Source organism: Blennius ocellaris, assembly GCF_963422515.1.
Source record: "Blennius ocellaris genome assembly, chromosome: 3".
Taxonomy (NCBI): domain Eukaryota; kingdom Metazoa; phylum Chordata; class Actinopteri; order Blenniiformes; family Blenniidae; genus Blennius; species Blennius ocellaris.
The window spans coordinates 28,046,426-28,063,752 of record NC_137652.1 but is presented as its reverse complement, the minus strand read 5'-3'; the positions used below and the strand labels follow the sequence as shown (position 1 = coordinate 28,063,752).

At 50.8% G+C, this 17,327-nt stretch overlaps 1 protein-coding gene across 1 annotated transcript in view; it reads left to right on the top strand.

Annotated features, from left to right (window-relative positions):
* myh10 (myosin, heavy chain 10, non-muscle) overlaps positions 1-14,252 on the top strand; it is a 51,981-nt gene extending 37,729 nt beyond the window's left edge. Inside the window, 28 exon segments of the mRNA XM_080520579.1 lie at positions 1,463-1,465; positions 1,468-1,655; positions 1,751-1,872; positions 1,998-2,067; positions 2,244-2,404; positions 2,517-2,625; positions 2,864-2,995; positions 3,114-3,320; positions 3,419-3,556; positions 3,805-3,928; positions 4,318-4,489; positions 6,085-6,297; positions 6,430-6,574; positions 6,719-6,925; positions 7,031-7,135; positions 7,445-7,597; positions 7,788-8,036; positions 8,125-8,337; positions 8,900-9,112; positions 9,214-9,375; positions 9,472-9,600; positions 9,676-9,764; positions 9,853-9,976; positions 10,734-10,823; positions 11,011-11,129; positions 11,202-11,310; positions 11,390-11,562; positions 12,594-14,252. Coding sequence (XP_080376705.1) covers positions 1,463-1,465; positions 1,468-1,655; positions 1,751-1,872; positions 1,998-2,067; positions 2,244-2,404; positions 2,517-2,625; positions 2,864-2,995; positions 3,114-3,320; positions 3,419-3,556; positions 3,805-3,928; positions 4,318-4,489; positions 6,085-6,297; positions 6,430-6,574; positions 6,719-6,925; positions 7,031-7,135; positions 7,445-7,597; positions 7,788-8,036; positions 8,125-8,337; positions 8,900-9,112; positions 9,214-9,375; positions 9,472-9,600; positions 9,676-9,764; positions 9,853-9,976; positions 10,734-10,823; positions 11,011-11,129; positions 11,202-11,310; positions 11,390-11,562; positions 12,594-12,741 — 4,067 coding nt within the window. The 3' untranslated portion in view covers positions 12,742-14,252.
* Positions 14,253-17,327: the final 3,075 nt, after the last annotated feature.

Genomic DNA, 17,327 nt, shown 5'->3' with positions numbered 1-17,327 from the left:
TGCATGGCTCTGTCGCCCCGGCCTCCAGCCGTAGTGGCCAGTCCCTGAAGGCATCACGCTAGTTCCTCCCTGCAGCCCAGTCATTGTGCTGTAATTAGCTCCAGTACTTTTGTGTGCTGATGTTGGTCTTTGTGTTGAAGATTTGCAGTCTAATGCAGCTGTTCGTGAATCTTTTTTTCTTCCTCCTTTGAGACGTGAAACATCAACCAGCAAATTTGAGGATTTGAAGCCCGACAGAAAATATTTAATAACTCCAACCTCTCGTCATTCCTCTAATTTTATTGGATCGCAAGTGTCTGGGAATTGAAACCAGACGTGACTCTTTGTGTTTTGCTTTGGCTCTGACCTGGTCGTGACTTCCAGCAGCTTCACTCTTCAGACACTAATCATTTCTAAAACGCTCCTAAAAACTGATGATTTGTTGGATAGCAGCAATTTGGTCAGCTGACCAGTTGAAATAAAAGTTATGGAGGTTTTTGTGAGTATGTTTAATGCTTTCTGACTGTTCCTATGCCCGATACTGAAATGTGTTTAGTTTTCTGTCACAGTAACACTCTAGGTACAGGTCTTATACATAGCCCAGGTTCTGCCTGTTTACAAGAAATCATGTTTGATGTCATAAAGTAGGTGTGGAACTTAAAATAACAAAGCCATTGTCAGAGTGATAGACTGGGGTCTTCCTCCTCCTCACCTGCTGCGAAACTCCACTTGCAGTTGTCAAAGTCAAATTTGCAACTTGAAAATTAATGAGAAATTGAGGGAACGATGAGTGAAATGTGGTCACAAAGAAGGTTCTTGATCTAATTCAGCTCAGATCCGTCTCAGATGTTCCATTATACACACACACACACACCTTTCTCCTGGAGGAATGGTAATAAATAATCACCTCGGTGGCAAATCAGCAGCAGAGCTGCAGTCCTGCACGGCCCCGCGCCTGTTTGCTTAAAACTCCTCAACATTTGCGGTTCTTCATCCTCGTCATCTGATACGTTCCCCCCCCCCCCCCCCGAGCACGGCTTTCAGAGTTGGACGCATTTGGACTCGTAAAGTGATCTTTCTGTGTGCAATCGTCAGCGTGCCTCGTCCAATGTAAGTCACAAGAGCAGTTTATACGGTGTGAACAGCGACTCTGTTGACACGTTGGCAGAACTATTTTCCTGGCACTGAGAGGCTTCCACTTTGAGAAGCACTTCATTTCTCGGTTTTAAATCCACGTTTTAAAATGCGTTCTCTTCCGACGAAGCCGAGGGAATAGAGGCTGTGGGCCCAGAGACAAGACTGTTGCAGATGTTAGGTAGTTATAGAGTTAATGCTACTTTGTTCCACTGCCATTGTTTGGAATCTGTGTCTTGTCGTCTCCATCATCCATCTGCACGTGGCCCCGTAGCGACATTCTGCCACTGTGTGGTTGGCTCTGTTCCTGCTCTCAACCCCTGCTTCTCACCCCGACCCCCCCCCCCAGTGGACGCATCGTGGGCCTGGACCAGGTGGCGGGGATGAACGAGACGGCGTTCGGCGCCACCTACAAGACGAAGAAGGGGATGTTTCGCACCGTGGGGCAGCTCTACAAAGAGTCGCTCACCAAGCTCATGGCCACCCTGAGGAACACCAACCCCAACTTTGTCCGCTGCATCATCCCCAACCATGAGAAACGGGTAAGTACCTGCTTGGTGTCTGTACCGGTGGAGGGCTGGGGGGGGGGGGGACCTGCAGGGGTCTGAAGGCCTGGTGTGTCTGTTTGGTTTCCCAGGCTGGTAAACTGGAGCCTCACCTGGTCCTGGACCAGCTGAGGTGTAACGGAGTCCTGGAGGGCATTCGTATCTGCAGGCAGGGCTTCCCCAACCGGATCGTCTTCCAGGAGTTCAGACAGAGGTGACAAACACCAAATAGGCTCTTTTTTGTTGTTGTTTTTTAATTTAAACTTTGTAGTTCCTTTTCCCAGAGAGGAAAGTTCAGTCTCCATTCACAGTTGGTGTTCCTGCTGTGTGTGCGTACAGATACGAGATCCTGACACCCAACGCTATCCCCAAAGGATTCATGGATGGAAAACAAGCCTGCGAGAGGATGGTACTGCCGTCTTCACTCTTATTTTCTATAAGTTTGTAGAGTTTTGGTTAGTTGTACAAACTGCATGTAGCCGAACATTGTACAGGAAAAGTAACGTTAATTCAATTGTCACAATACTAGTTACCAAATGGTAAAATGCACCACATCCTGTCAACTCTTCTGGACGTCTTTCATAGATCCATGCCCTGGAGCTGGACCCCAACCTGTTCCGAATCGGTCAGAGTAAGATCTTCTTCAGGACGGGTGTTCTGGCTCATCTGGAGGAGGAGAGAGACCTGAAGATCACCGACATCATCGTCTACTTCCAGTCCGTCTGTCGGGGATACCTGGCCCGCAAGTGAGTGCACCGTTCTGAAGAGAGCTTTCTGTTTCCTTATTGCTGTTTGCCCTCTGACCCAACTGTGGATTAAACAAAAAAGCACCGATTGAGAATGTGTTTCCTCCTCCAGAGCGTTTGCTAAGAAGCAGCAGCAGCTGAGTGCCCTGAAGGTCTTACAGAGGAACTGTGCTGCTTATCTGAAGCTTCGACACTGGCAGTGGTGGAGGCTCTTCACCAAGGTGAGAACTCCAGCAACAGCCTCCTTCCACAAAGTTAAACCAATTAGCTCATATGTGTAACACTGACTGGCTAACGGCTCAACACTAGAACATTGGTTTTACTATTATTAGATACTGTACCAGGGCTCAGTAATCAGTTTAGTGAGCCTGCATGTTTGCTGCATTTCTTTCAACTATTGAGCTCAATGGATTTCTAAATGAAAAATGAGTTAAAGTTGAATGTTGTTGTCTCTTGCAGGTGAAGCCGCTGCTGCAGGTCACCAGACAGGAGGAAGAGCTGCAAGCCAAAGATGAAGAGTTGGTGAAGGTGAAGGAGAGGCAGCTCAAGGTGGAGCACGAGCTGGTGGAGATGGACAAAAAACATCAACAGGTGAAAGGAAAACAAAACATACGCAAATCAAACCCCAGAGCCGGTGGGCTGGAACAGAAAAGAATAGTTTGGATGCGTCCGTACACTGTTTTTGACGAGCGTTTCCTTCCGTCTCCAGCTGGTAGAAGAGAAGAACATCCTGGCCGAGCAGCTCCACGCAGAGACGGAGCTGTTTGCCGAGGCGGAAGAGATGAGGGTCCGTCTTCTCTCCAGGAAGCAGGAACTGGAGGAGATCCTTCATGACCTGGAGTCCAGGGTGGAGGAGGAGGAGGAGAGGAACCAGAGCCTGCAGAACGAGAAGAAGAAGATGCAAGCTCACATTCAGGTGAGTCTCCCTCTCTCTTGGTTCCATAATCAATCTCTCTAAACCTTTTCGCGCAGTAAAGACTTCACCTTTGCGTTTGCGGCCTCTCCTCCCGCCAGGACCTGGAGGAGCAGCTGGACGAGGAAGAAGCGGCGAGGCAGAAGCTTCAGCTGGACAAAGTGACGGCTGAAGCGAAGATCAAGAAGATGGAGGAAGGCATCCTGCTGCTGGAAGACCAGAACTCCAAGTTCCTCAAGGTGAAGCCGTTGTGTCAAAGGATGAAACCTTTGTGGGTGATGGTGTGTGGGGCTGAGGATGTGATCCTGTTTGGGGGTTTTTTTGGTCTTATCTTGTCCTCTATACATCCATCCCTCCATTTATCTTCTGGGCTGGTCGTCACTCACATCCTCAACTCTCCAACTCTATAGTCGCCAATTGTCTGACATGCGTTGTGGTATGGAGTACCATACCTCTCCTGCATGATCTGAACGTCTCCCTCAAACAGGAGAAGAAGCTGCTGGAGGACAGGATTGCGGAGATGACCTCTCAGCTGACGGAAGAGGAGGAGAAAGCAAAGAATCTCAGCAAGGTGAAGAACAAGCAGGAGATGGTCATGGTTGACCTGGAGGGTAAGTGGCTCCCAGCGGCGTGCTGCTACGCTCTTCATTTAGTGTGTAAGAATCGAAATATTCACTGTGCCAGACGGAGCGGGACGTCACATAGATGAATAGGAACTGAGGAGAAAGAAGAATAAAGGTTTTTGTGTCGCAGTGTAACAAGGGTCAGTTGGAGGACACCCAGTACAAATGTTAACCAGACTTGATTATCCAAATTCAGTGTTTACATCTGCACAATGAGCTGAATGGCTAGAAATCGTCTAATGTGGTTACCGTTAGTTGTGTGAGGCTGTGACCTCCTGTAACTTGTGACTGTTTCCAACACGCCTCTGTGCGCGCACTGCACCGACACGTCGTTCCTGAGGTCTGTGCTCTTAACACGCGACGTTGTGCCTCCGCAGAGCGTCTGAAGAAGGAGGAGAAAACGCGGCAGGAGTTGGAAAAGGCAAAGCGCAAACTGGACGCGGAGAACACGGACCTGCAGGACCAGATCGCTGAGCTCCAGGCCCAGGTGGAGGAGCTGAAGCTCCAGCTGGCCAAGAAAGAAGAGGAGCTGCAGGCCATCCTGGCCAGGTGCGTCTCTTGACGCACAGAACCATGAAAGTAGAAAAAGAACCTCCACTGAAGGCAAAACGATCAGGAAATAACTGGAAATGGTCACAGTAGCGCTTGATAACCACGGTTTTCTCAGTCAGACACCAGTTCTTGATCTGTGCACAAAACCTGTAAGATCAGTCTGGATATCAAAATAACTTTTAACATCAGTTTTTAAATACAGCAGATAAATTGTTCTCCAGCTCAGACGTTGAATAAAAGGCCCGTTAAGTGAAGGGCAACGTGTTTTCAAACGTATTTGATGGCCAATTAATGTGAGATTCGCTTCTCCTCCGAGCTTTCCTGGTTAGAAGGCCGAGCTGCAGGTTTTCATTAGTATCGTTGCTCATTTCAGGAGATTTACAGCTTCGCACATCCTCTGTAGTGCAGTACAGCTCATCTCCATGACAACAGCCCTTCACTGTGGTACAGAGGAGGCAATACCTGAAATAGACATCCAAACAAAGACTCATAACTCTGAACAGCACAGATTCCTCCTCCTCCCCCCATCCTCCTCTTCCTCCTCCTCACTCGGCTCCGTTTTCTCTCGGCGACACAGAAACCTTTCATCTCGCAGCCGGACGCTCAGATTTCAGGCAAATTGATGTTGATTGATGCTCTGCAGTGTTTCTTCCATGAGACGATCAAGAGCTGGAGCAAAACAATACTGAACATCTGACAAGAAACTTTCCACGTACACTTTTCATTCTGTTAGATATATATATATATATATATATATATATATCTTTTTGTCCTACTTTTTTTTTTAAACTTCCATTAATTGCACACACACACGTCAGCAAACGGCCTGCATGTGAGAGATAAGCGGCTGCGGAGGTCGTTCCTCTGAAGGTCACTTCAACAGGACTTTGGTGGTTTCACTGTCGCACAGATGCGTCGTCTTGTTGGAAAAGCGTCTGCCGGATGGATTTCACACTCAGGAGTCACCCGTTTAGTCACAGCCGCAGACAATTAGGCTTCCATCAGAGGTGGCGCGGCTCATTTTCTCAATTCAGCTTCTGAAAACAGTCGTATCGTCTTTGTTTGGAAAGCGGGTTGTTGAATTTTACGCGAGAGTCGTTAGCGCCTTTAATCAAAGTGGCGGCGGCGTTAATTATGTCTGTGAATCATTGTGACAACCACTGTGTGTAACCAGCGGACTTCCACATGAGTGAGGAATGTTTCATCACACACACACACACACACCACACACACACACACACACACACACACACACACACACACACACACACACACACACACACACACAGTTTCAGTTGTGTACAGTTTGCCACACTGCCCCCCTGTGTGCACTGTTGGATATAAATATATATATATAACACCTGCATGCAGTTAAACTCATTTATTTCACTCAAGCAATAATTTCAAAGACGAGAATATTAGCCTAGTGTTCTGTGATGAAATTCAAACATTTTATTTTCCTGCATAAAGAAGCTTAAAGCTGTCATGTGACTAAACCTTTATTTTGGACGTCCTTCCTGAGTTAAGAGTGGTTGAGGCGTGAGGCTGCAGTGTACGGGAGTGACGAGGTGTGGCGGTGTTGTTGGGTGCAGGAGCGACGAGGAGGCCCTCCAGAAGAACAACGCCTTGAAGCAGGTCCGGGAGCTGCAGGCGCAGCTGGCCGAGCTGCAGGAGGACCTGGAGTCCGAGAAGACGTGTCGCAGCAAAGCGGAGAAGCTGAAGCGGGACCTGAGCGAGGAGCTGGAGGCTCTGAAGACGGAGCTGGAGGACACGCTGGACACCACCGCCGCCCAGCAGGAGCTCAGGTGCTCGCCGCCAACACTGTGCATCCAATATGGCCGCCGGGATGAGGTCTCCTCACATCTATTTGGGTGGTGGTGGTGGGGGGGGGGGGGGTTCTCCACACGCTCACTCCTCCGCCGGTGTCCTCCCTCCAGGACCAAGCGGGAGCAGGAGGTGGCGGAGCTGAAGAAGGCCATCGACGAGGAGACCAGGAACCACGAGGCCCAGGTCCAGGACATGAGGCAGCGACACGCCACGGCCCTGGAGGAGCTGGCGGAGCAGCTGGAGCAGGCCAAGAGGGTGAGCCCCTCACACCACACCCTGACCACACACACACACACACACAACCAAGACCTCCAGAACTGCTACACAGGCACTAATGTGTTGCTAGTAAATGTCATTCAAAATCATTATCAAGAAGCAAGACTTTATTGGTGTTTGCAGTTCAAGGCCAACCTGGAAAAGAGCAAGCAGTGTCTGGAGGGCGACAACAAGGAGCTGTCCTGTGAAGTGAAGAGTCTGCAGCAGGCCAGGACCGAGTCGGAATACAAGAGGAAGAAGCTGGACTCTCAGCTGCAGGAGTTCGTGGCCAGAGCCACGGAGGTGGAGCGGGTCAGAGCCGAGCTGGCCGAACGCTCACACAAGCTCCAGGTACACTGCAGAGTCAAGGACTCTAACGTCTTCTAGTCTGATGGCTGGCATTAAATGTGCTCAATTGTTTTCCCTTTGTCTTCATCCTCCTTCACGTGCCTGCAGTCTGAACTGGACAACGTGTCGGCGTTGTTGGAAGGGGCCGAGAAGAAAAGCGTCAAACTGGCGAAGGAGGTGGACAACCTGAACGGAAAACTGCAGGATTCTGAGGTGAAGAGAAGAAACAACTTCACATGTTCAGAGCTGAAATGTTTCCTTTGCTCTTCTCTGACCACTGATGCACGACGATTGAACATTATTTAAAATAAATATATATACGTATATGATGGTTGTTTTCTATAAATTGAACTGTAACATTGTCATGGATCAATAATCAACCATTTATTTTCTGCGTTACATGATTATAATGAAACTTAACAAGTAGACGTGACCGTCTGTCAGTGTGTCTCTGACATCTCTGGTCACATTTGGCTCCGTGCGGGTTTCTCTCAACCTCTGTCTTGGTTTCCCGTCTTCTAGGAGCTCCGGCAGGAGGAGACGCGCCAGAAGCTCAACCTGAGCGGACAGCTCCGCCAGCTGGAGGTGGAGAAGAACACTTTGCTGGAGCAGCAGGAGGAGGACGAGGAGGCGCGGCGCAGCCTGGAGAAGCAGCTGCAGACGGTGCAGACTCAGGTAATCGCACTCGCACACCTTCCACCCGCCGCTGCTGGAGGCTGGAGGCCAGAGACACTTTCACTCTGCAGTCTCTCCGGTCAAGGTTTGGACATTTGTGACACTGAAATGCAAGAAATTGCGCGACGACGACGACGACCTGAAAACGAGGTTTTGTGGATCCGTTTAATGTGAACTTTTCATCCCGCAGCTGTTTGAGGCCAAGAAAAAGCTGGAGGATGAGGTTGGCGCGATGGAGGGCCTGGAGGAGGCCAAGAGGAAACTCCAGAAGGACGTGGAGCTGGCCGGCCAGCGTCTGGAGGAGAAGACCATGGCCATGGACAAGATGGAGAAGACCAAGAACCGGCTCCAGCAGGAGCTGGACGACCAGACGGTGGACCTGGACCACCAGAGGCAGATCGTCTCCAACCTGGAGAAGAAGCAGAAGAAGTTTGACCAGGTGGAGGCGTCAGTCCTCCAGAGGAGGAACCGCCACGGCGTCGGCCTTCCCTCGTGCTGACGGCCTTTTTCTGTTCCCGTGGCTCCAGATGCTGGCGGAGGAGAAGACGGTCTCGGCTCGCTACGCCGAGGAGCGGGATCGTGCCGAGGCTGAAGCCAGAGAGAAGGAAACCAAGGCTCTGTCCATGGCCCGGGAGCTGGAGGAGGCGCTGGAGGCCAAGGAGGAGCTGGAGAGGTTCAACAAGCAGCTGCGCGCCGAGATGGAGGATCTGATGAGCTCCAAGGACGACGTGGGCAAGAACGTGAGTGGAGAGCTGCTGGTTCTTACCCCGGAAGGGTGGTTGAAATCCGGCGGCGGACCACTTCCTGTCCGCTGCCGTACGACCACTTCCTGTCCGGTGCCGCACGACCACTTCCTGTCGGTGCCGTACGACCACTTCCTGTCCGCTGCCGTACGACCACTTCCTGTCCGCTGCCGTACGACCACTTCCTGTCCGGTGCCGTACGACCAATTCCTGTCCGCTGCCGTAAAACCACTTCCTGTCCGCTGCCGTACGACCACTTCCTGTCCGCTGCCGTACGACCACTTCCTGTCCGCTGCCGTACGACCACTTCCTGTCCGCTGCCGTACGACCACTTCCTGTCCGCTGCCGTACGACCACTTCCTGTCCGCTGCCGTACGACCACTTCCTGTCCGCTGCCGTACGACCACTTCCTGTCCGGTGCCGTACGACCACTTCCTGTGCGGTGCCGTACGACCACTTCCTGTGCGGTGCCGTACGACCACTTCCTGTGCGGTGCCGTACGACCACTTCCTGTCTGCTGCCGCACGCCGGGTTCTCACTCCACCTTGTCCCGCCGCAGGTCCACGAGCTGGAGAAGTCCAAGCGGACCCTGGAGCAGCAGGTGGAGGAGATGAGGACGCAGCTGGAGGAGCTGGAGGACGAGCTGCAGGCCACGGAAGACGGCAAGCTGCGCCTGGAAGTCAACATGCAGGCCATGAAAGCCCAGTTTGACCGAGACCTGCAGGCCCGAGACGAGCAGGGCGAGGAGAAGAAGAGGACGCTGGTCAAGCAGGTCCAACTCACCGCGACGTCGTCTTCTTCTTCACGCTGGACTTGAGCTGTGTCCACAGCGTCACGTGTCCGTCCCCCCTCCTCCCCCTCCCCCCCCTGCAGGTGCGTGAGATGGAGGCGGAGCTGGAGGACGAGAGGAAGCAGAGGAGTGTGGCCGTCGCCGCCAAGAAGAAGCTGGAGATGGACCTGAACGAGGTGGAGGGGCAGATCGAAGCCGCCAACAAGGGCAGAGACGAAGCCGTCAAGCAGCTGAGGAAGATCCAGGTACCAGCCCCCCCCCCCCCCCCCCCCAAACCCACCTTCCCACTTCTCCCCGCAACGCTCCTCGGGTCAAACGGAGTGTTTTCCCCGCTCCCGCAGGCGCAGATGAAGGACTACCAGCGGGAGCTGGAGGAGGCCAGGACCTCCAGGGAGGAGATCTTCACTCAGTCCAAGGAGATCGAGAAGAAGCTGAAGAGCCTGGAGGCGGAGATCCTGCAGCTCCAGGAGGTGGGCGCCCTCATCCTGCACTCTGGGGGCGGCGAGCCACGCGCGGCGGCGTGACCACACTGTGTTTGTGTGCAGGACCACGCGGCGTCGGAGCGAGGCCGCCGCCACGCCGAGCAGGAGAGAGACGAGCTGGCGGACGAGATCGCCAACAGCGCCTCCGGAAAGTGGGTGTGGTCCGGGAGCTAGGAGCCCGTCTCCGCCCGTCTCCGCCCGGCCGGCCGCCGCTCACCCTCTGCTGCTGTCGCTCGCCAGGTCGTCTCTGCTGGAGGAGAAGAGGAGGCTGGAGGCTCGCATCGCCCAGCTGGAGGAGGAGCTGGAGGAGGAGCAGGGCAACGCCGAGCTGCTCAACGAGCGCTTCAGGAAGTCCAACGTCCAGGTGGAGGCGCCGGAGACACTGATGTCCTCCTGCTGGGACAGGAAGTGGAACGCTCTGCTCAAACGTCTCTCTGTCTCCTGCTCCTCCTCTTCCTCCTCCTCCTCCTCCTACTGCTCCTGCTCCTCTTCCTCTTCCTCTTCCTCCTCCTCCTCCTCTTCCTCCTGCTCCTCTTCCTCCTCCTCCTCTTCCTCTTCCTCCTCCTCCTCTTCCTCTTCCTCCTCCTGCTCTTTCTCCTCCTCTTCTTCCTCTTCCTCCTCCGCTTCCTCCTCCTCTTCCTCCTCTTCCTCTTGCTCCTCCCCCTCCTCTTCTTCCTCCTCTTCCTCTTGCTCCTCTCCTCTTCCTCTTGCTCCTCTCCTCTTTCTCTTCCTCCTCCTCCTGCTCTTCTTCCTCCTCTTCCTCCTCCTCCTCCTGCTCTTCCTCCTCCTCTTCTTCCTCTTCCTCCTCCTGCTCCTCTTCCTCCTCCTGCTCCTCCTCCTCTTCTTCCTCTTCCTCCTCCTCTTCTTCCTCTTCCTCCTCCTGCTCTTCCTCCTCCTCCTCCTCTTCCTCCTCTTCTTCCTCCTCCTCCCCCCTTCCTCCTCCTCCTGCTCTTCCTCCTCCTCTTCTTCCTCTTCCTCCTCCTGCTCCTCCTCCTCCTCTTCTTCCTCTTCCTCCTCCTCCTGCTCCTCCTCCTCTTCTTCCTCTTCCTCCTCCTCCTGCTCCTCCTCCTCTTCTTCCTCTTCCTCCTCCTCTTCCTCCTCCTCCTCCTCCTCCTCCTCAGATCGACACCCTGAACACTGAGCTGGCCGCAGAGCGGAGCACCGCCCAGAAGAGTGAGAGCGCCCGGCAGCAGATGGAGCGACAGAACAAGGTGTGTGTGTGTGTGTGTGTGTGTGTGTGTGTGTGTGTGTGTGTGTGTGTGTGTGTGTGTGTGTGTGTGTGTGTGTGTGTGTGTGTGTGTGTGTGTGTGTGTGTGTGTGTGTGTGTGTGTGTGTGTGTGTGTGTGTGTGTGTGTGTGTGTGTGTGTTGGAGTGTAACACCTGGACGTGACGACGCAGGAGTTGAAGGCGAAGCTGGCGGAGCTGGAAGGAGCAGTGAAGTCCAGGTTCAAGGCCTCCATCACGGCCCTGGAGACCAAGACCCTGCAGCTGGAGGAACAGCTGGAGCAGGAGGCCAAGTGAGTCCGGCGCCGCGGCCGCAGCCCAGACACGAAGTCCACCGTTTCACATCTCACGTGTTCGTCCCGCAGGGAACGGGCGGCGGCCAACAAGATCGTCCGGCGCACCGAGAAGAAGCTGAAGGAGGTGATGATGCAGGTGGAGGACGAGCGTCGCCATGCCGACCAGTACAAGGAGCAGGTATTTGCTCTCCCGGGGCGGGAATGAGTGACGGAGGCAGGTTTCCCCCGCTCTAACCCCGCCTCCCGCCTCCCGCCAGATGGAGAAGGCCAACTCCCGCATGAAGCAGCTGAAGCGCCAGCTGGAGGAGGCGGAGGAGGAGGCGACCCGGGCCAACGCCTCCCGCAGGAAGCTGCAGCGGGAGCTGGACGACGCCACGGAGGCCAGCGAGGGTCTGACCCGGGAGGTGACCTCCCTGAAGAACCGCCTCAGGTAACAGCCAGAGTCACTTCCTGTCTCCTCAGAGGCTTCACTGCATTTTTGTTTGACCGCGAAGAGACGATTCTGATTGGCCGCTGCTTCAGTGTGACGCTTCCTGGAGCTGCACCTTCACTGTGGTGTGATGCTGCTGCTGAGGTGTTGCTTCTGGGTCAGGGGTCGGTGACCTGTGGCTCCTGGAGCCTCGGTCCCACTGCAGCTCATCCTGGAGGGACGTAAGGAGGCAAGGCCACCCAGAGCGCAGTCCCTACAAAGAGTGGTAGAATGTAGGGTCGTGACCGACGCAGCGATGTGACGTCATTACAACAATAATGGATGAAGAACGTAGAATCGCGGCTGCAGGTCATGACAGCGGCTCAACTGGTGTCTGAAGCTGGGAGCTTCCTGTTCCTTTCACAGTAAAACTGCTGCGCTGCGGAGCGCCGACAGTTCCAGGAGGTTCATTCCAGACTTGTTGAGAGTGACGGAACATTCTAGTGAACTACACAACAACTACAGGACATTAAAGACACACCATCACACTCATGGTTCTAACAATCCACATCTCCCACATTTATCTTCATTTTAATAATGTGTAGCGATAAAGGAGCTGAGAGCTGCAGTGCATTATGGGAGTTTCTGTTTGTGGTGTTTTAAATGTAATTATTGGGGGGTTATGTTAGGTTTGTAGTGTTGATAATAATTGTGTTTTTGTTGCTTAGTTCATGTAGTTTAGTTTATTAGTTGTAAGTTGTCAACCAGCAGTGAAGGTTTAGTGTGTCGTGTCCTCCTGGCATGGTCTTCCTGTGGGACTGTCAAAATAAAATGTGTGTATCTCTCTGGGTGTTGAGTTCAGTGTTAAACGGGACCAAATGGCTGTTTGAGCATTAAAGGTTGCCGACCCCTGGTCTGGACTTTACCTTCATCACTGTCATGGAGCTCTCCAGCGCCGTCTAGTGGCAGAGACTAGACATGGCGGCACTGGCGTCTTTGCTCCGCGGCGCCGTCCTCCACTCTGACTGAGTCTTGTGGTTTCGTCCCGACAGACGCGGCGGCCCCGTCGCCGGCTTCTCCTCCGGCCGCTCCGGCCGCCGCAACCTCAACCTGGACGGCGCCTCGGTGGACATGTCGGACGACGACGCCGACAGCCGCGCCAGCGACTTCAACGAGACGCAGGCGTCCAACATGGAGTGAACCGGCAGTCCCCCCCCCCCCCCCCCCCTCCTCCTCTTCCTCTTCCTCCTCCTCCTCTTCATCTTCTCTCCAAAGATCAGAAGGTTGAAGCGACGACCCGGCGCCACGTCTCGGCCCTTTTTCTATCCACTGCAGGGAAAACCCTCCGCAGGGCCACACGGACACGTCCGCCTTCCTCTGTCCTCCTCTGGCGTGCTGCTGCTCCTCCTCGCCATCATCATCATCATCATCATCATCTCATCGCTCCACGTCATCTGCTTTACAAGTGCTTTTTCTACCAGGAGGAGGAGGAGGAGGAGGAGGAGCACATCAACTCACACTGCTCTTCATCCTGGAAATGCAGGAGGACAAAGGAAACGTCTCGCTCGCCGTGGCGCCGCTGCACGCCACCATCACACCCCCCCCCCCGCCGCCGCTCAGACTCGCTGAAGCACGGCGGCGCTTCAAACGTCTCGGGACTTGCAATAGAACAAACGCGACGGTGTTTTACTGTGAAAAGTGTTTTTATTTCCTCTGTTGCTTCACCTCAACATTTAACTGGAGGAAACGCGGCGTGGACTCTGCCCCGGCTCCGCCCCCTCCCACGCGGCCCCGCCCCCTCCCACCAACATGCTGGAGAATGCAGCAAACTGCACCGAGCGATTTGTTCAAACTGGAGGCGGAAAGAAAAGAAGCTGTTAACTGGAAACTCTGGGCGTCGGCGTGACACTAAAAGGTATTAAAACACGTGTTTGAGTAGAAAGTCGCCACATCTCAGTGCTTGAACTTTGCCCCACTTTGTATTCAAGTTGTTAGATTTCACTTTTTACCTCCAGTAATGATTTTAACACTAAAACGAGCGTCTGGGTGAAGAAATGTGACGTTTAAACGATTTAAACCCACAGAGACGAGGGTGTCTGGTGCATTGTGGGTAATGTGGAATCAAAACGTAAACGCTTCTCACCCGGAGGGTGGAAGTTGGTTCCTGGCTCGACGAACCGTCGCTCCGTTGACTCAAACGTGACGGGCGCCGTCGTCTTTCATCTTTCCCGCTTTTTCCGAGTTTCTCTCGTCGTCGGAGCCGCGAGGTCCGGTGTCTTTGAAGCCTTTGATCCCGGATGATTCGGCCGGCTGGTTATTAACGGCACGTTTCTTTTAAAAAAAAAAGTGCCTTAGACACTGAAAGAACATTGGGCGGGCGACGAGGAAGAAACTCCTCGCTTTGCTTTCCTTTTCGACTCTGCGCTTGGTTTCATGTCCTCCGCGGTGGAAACCTCCAGAGCGACGGTTCAGCCTCTCGGACGCTTTTCCCTCCTGAACACTGAGACGCCGCGCAGGATTCCATCGGTCGGAAGCTTTAACGTTCACTCCCGTCACTCATTCTTATCAGACTGGCTGTTGACAACCAGGCGTTTCACTGCAAATACTCCCAGCGTATTACTTCTTGTATACCTGTATTTCTAGACCGTGACTTTTTTTTTTTTTTTTTTTTCTTCCCGTTTTGTTTTTGTAAAAGGAAAATAAAGCATATTCATTGTAACTGTGATTGTTGTGTTGGTTTGTTTTTTTTTGGAGGCCGGAGCATTTTTTTTTGAAAGATTTAATATTTGTAATCAAAGAAACGCACGTTCTTTTGATTTGAACCGTCGTACTTTTAGTTTTAATACGTGGATCATAATGAAAAGCCGATTGTGGATCGTGATTCTTTTCCTTCAGTGAGTTAAAGAGGTGGACCTAAAGTATTGATTTAAAATATACCGTCTTTTTAGTTATTCCTGTAACTTCACATTCGTCTTTACATTTTCCCAAATGTATGATTACAAAAGTTTCATAGTTTTGACAATCGGATTAAGAATGTTTCTTAGATTAACTGTTTGCACAGAATCTTTTTACAAAACAACCAAACTAGAGATGGTAAATAGTGTGTGAAGGAAGTTCGACTTCCCTTTTCAAACACGCTACACACACGTCGTAATACTAGTGTTAATTCATCTCTGGATTACTCAGTGTTTTTAGATATTGTTTGTTTCACTTAATTTTTTTTATCCCCCGCCGTGGCTGAGAGGCCCCGAAGGGGGATCTTGAAACAGTCTCCGTACGTCCGTCCGTTCGAACGTTTCTACCTATATCTCGGCAACCCCTGGGCCCACAGTGACCAAACTTCACATGTGGATACATCTCAGAGGGGGAAGGGATACTATGGTGACCTTGACCTAATTTGCATATTAAGTAGGTCACAGGGTCACGAAGTGCTTAAAAACACATTTTGGGCTGTGGAGGCCTAGGTTTTTGAGCTAGGGCTCTGAAATTGTATACACACATGATACACACTCCAGGGATAACCTCCAGTACACCAGGTGACCTGACCTTGACCTTGAAGATTGGTAGGGTCTGAAGTTTGCTCGTCATGGTTGCACAATACATGTATTTTCATATAAACATTTCTCCTCATTTCTCAGCAGTTCCTGGGCCCACAGTCACCAAACTTCACACATGGACACTCCACCTGGGGAGAAGGGGCACCATGGTGACCAGGACCTAATTTGCATATCAGGTCACAGGGTCACTAAGTGCATAAAAACACCTTTTGGGCTCTGGAGACGTATTTTGACATAGCTTATGAAGAAGACCTTTCAGATTCTACATAATTATCTACTAGGACCCATGGAACACCCTCTAGTGTACCAAGTGTGCTGCCTTAGAGCTGGCTTTGTGAGAAAATATAAAGCCCTCCGGCGGGGGATTAGCCCAGCAACGGCCTTCGTTTGTACATGTTTGGAAATAATTTTTAAAAATCCATATAACTTCAAAAAGAATTACAGAAGCAAAATATAAATATTGTTCATGCTGATTGATTTGCTTATATATTTAACATAGAAGATAAATGGGGGGGGGGGGGACAGTAAAGTCAGCGGTATAAAACTTGAGTCAGTTGGAGAGAAAATAAAGGAGTCTTTGTGAAAACCACCTGTTTTGTTTAATTCTCATAACAGACACACAAAAATAATCTACAAAAGACCAAATTAATTAACCAGATAACCACAAAATGTTTTTTTTTTTTTTTTTTTTAATCCTCCCCATCCCTAAAAGAAAGAACAATTTATTAGACGTCACCCACTGCTCCAGTCACATGACTTCCTGGGGGGGGGGGGGGGGGGGGGTGTAGACCGGCGGCACCCCATCAAGAGGAGCTACGAGGAGGAAAACAATCTTTGGCGTCGTTCTCGGTGCGGCCGGCCTCGAGGGACAGCAGAGCGACGGACAGACTCAGGAAGAACAGAACGGTCGGTTAACGGAGGTATTCGGCTCTGAGGGAAGAAGAGTTCTGCTCGTGTTCAGACGCGACGGCCGGGGGGGACAAAACTTCAGCCGCCAAAATGTTTCCCGCCAAAAAGTTCCCGCTTAAACGCACACCACAGTTTTGTTTTTTTTGTTGTTGTTTTTTAAGTGCAACTTTATCACTGAATTGTTTTTCTTTAAACTTGCATCTTTCTAAAAGAGGACATTAATTGAATAATTAAATAGATCCTCAAAGTATTATAACGCTCAGCCCTCAAATCGCTCCATCGCGGCTCGTTAGCGTCGCCGCTAACTGGATCAACGTGCTCATTTTAACTGATCAATTAATGAACAGAAAACATTCATGTTTTATTTACATTTTGTGCGGAGAAAAAGTGAAATTCTGCACAAATGTTTATAATTTATTGCCCAACAGGAGCCAGAAATCCATTTTCGAAACCTGGAGGTAAATATGAAACTGTAAGGCTTCTTCAAGGTTAAAGATCTCAATATATTTAGGAATAAACTAGATTGTTACGAGGTGGTTTATTTAACACTCAAACTGACTTTTCTTTTCAGTTCTGTAATAAAAAAAAACATTTTTTTTCTTATGTTATAAAACAATTTGACTTTCATGGTGCAGATACTAAACAGTGATTCTTTTCACACTATTCTGAGTCTCAAGTCTTGTTTTTCAACTCAATATAAAGTAAAAACACCAAAAAAGAAGAGTTTATCTGATGTCAAAATAAAAATGATGAAAAATAAATAAATCAGATATATACATTTCCCCTGTATGTAATAAAATAATGCCGGTTGTTTATCAGGTGAAGGTTCCAGAGTCTGTTTGGTGTTTATTGATGGTTTAAAGTTGATATTTGCGGCTGAAGTGTCTCGGCCTCGTGTCTGAACACGACGTCAAGGAATCATCTGGAAACGTTTCGCGCCTCCAGAGACACAACGTGGAGAAGAGGTTGAAAAAAGCCAAGCGACAAACTTGCACTTTTTGCATTGAGCGGTTTTTTTTGTTGTTTTTTTTTTTTTTTTTTTACAGTCCTGCATAGATCTTATTCATAACTTTTTTTTTCAAATACAAACTAAGGCTTTTTTTTTTTCTTTCATATTAAAATTGGTTCGAGTCGTAAGCAGATAAAGTAAAACTTAACTCTTTAAAAAAAAAAAAAAAAAAAAAAATTCAAGTAGGCTACAATCTTCTAGCTCCTCCCCTTTCTCACAACGCCTCCTCCACAAAACTTTATCAGTTCAAGTCTTATTTTTTTTTTTCCATGTCCAGAAAAGGTCCAGTGTGATTAAACAGCACCAAAAAC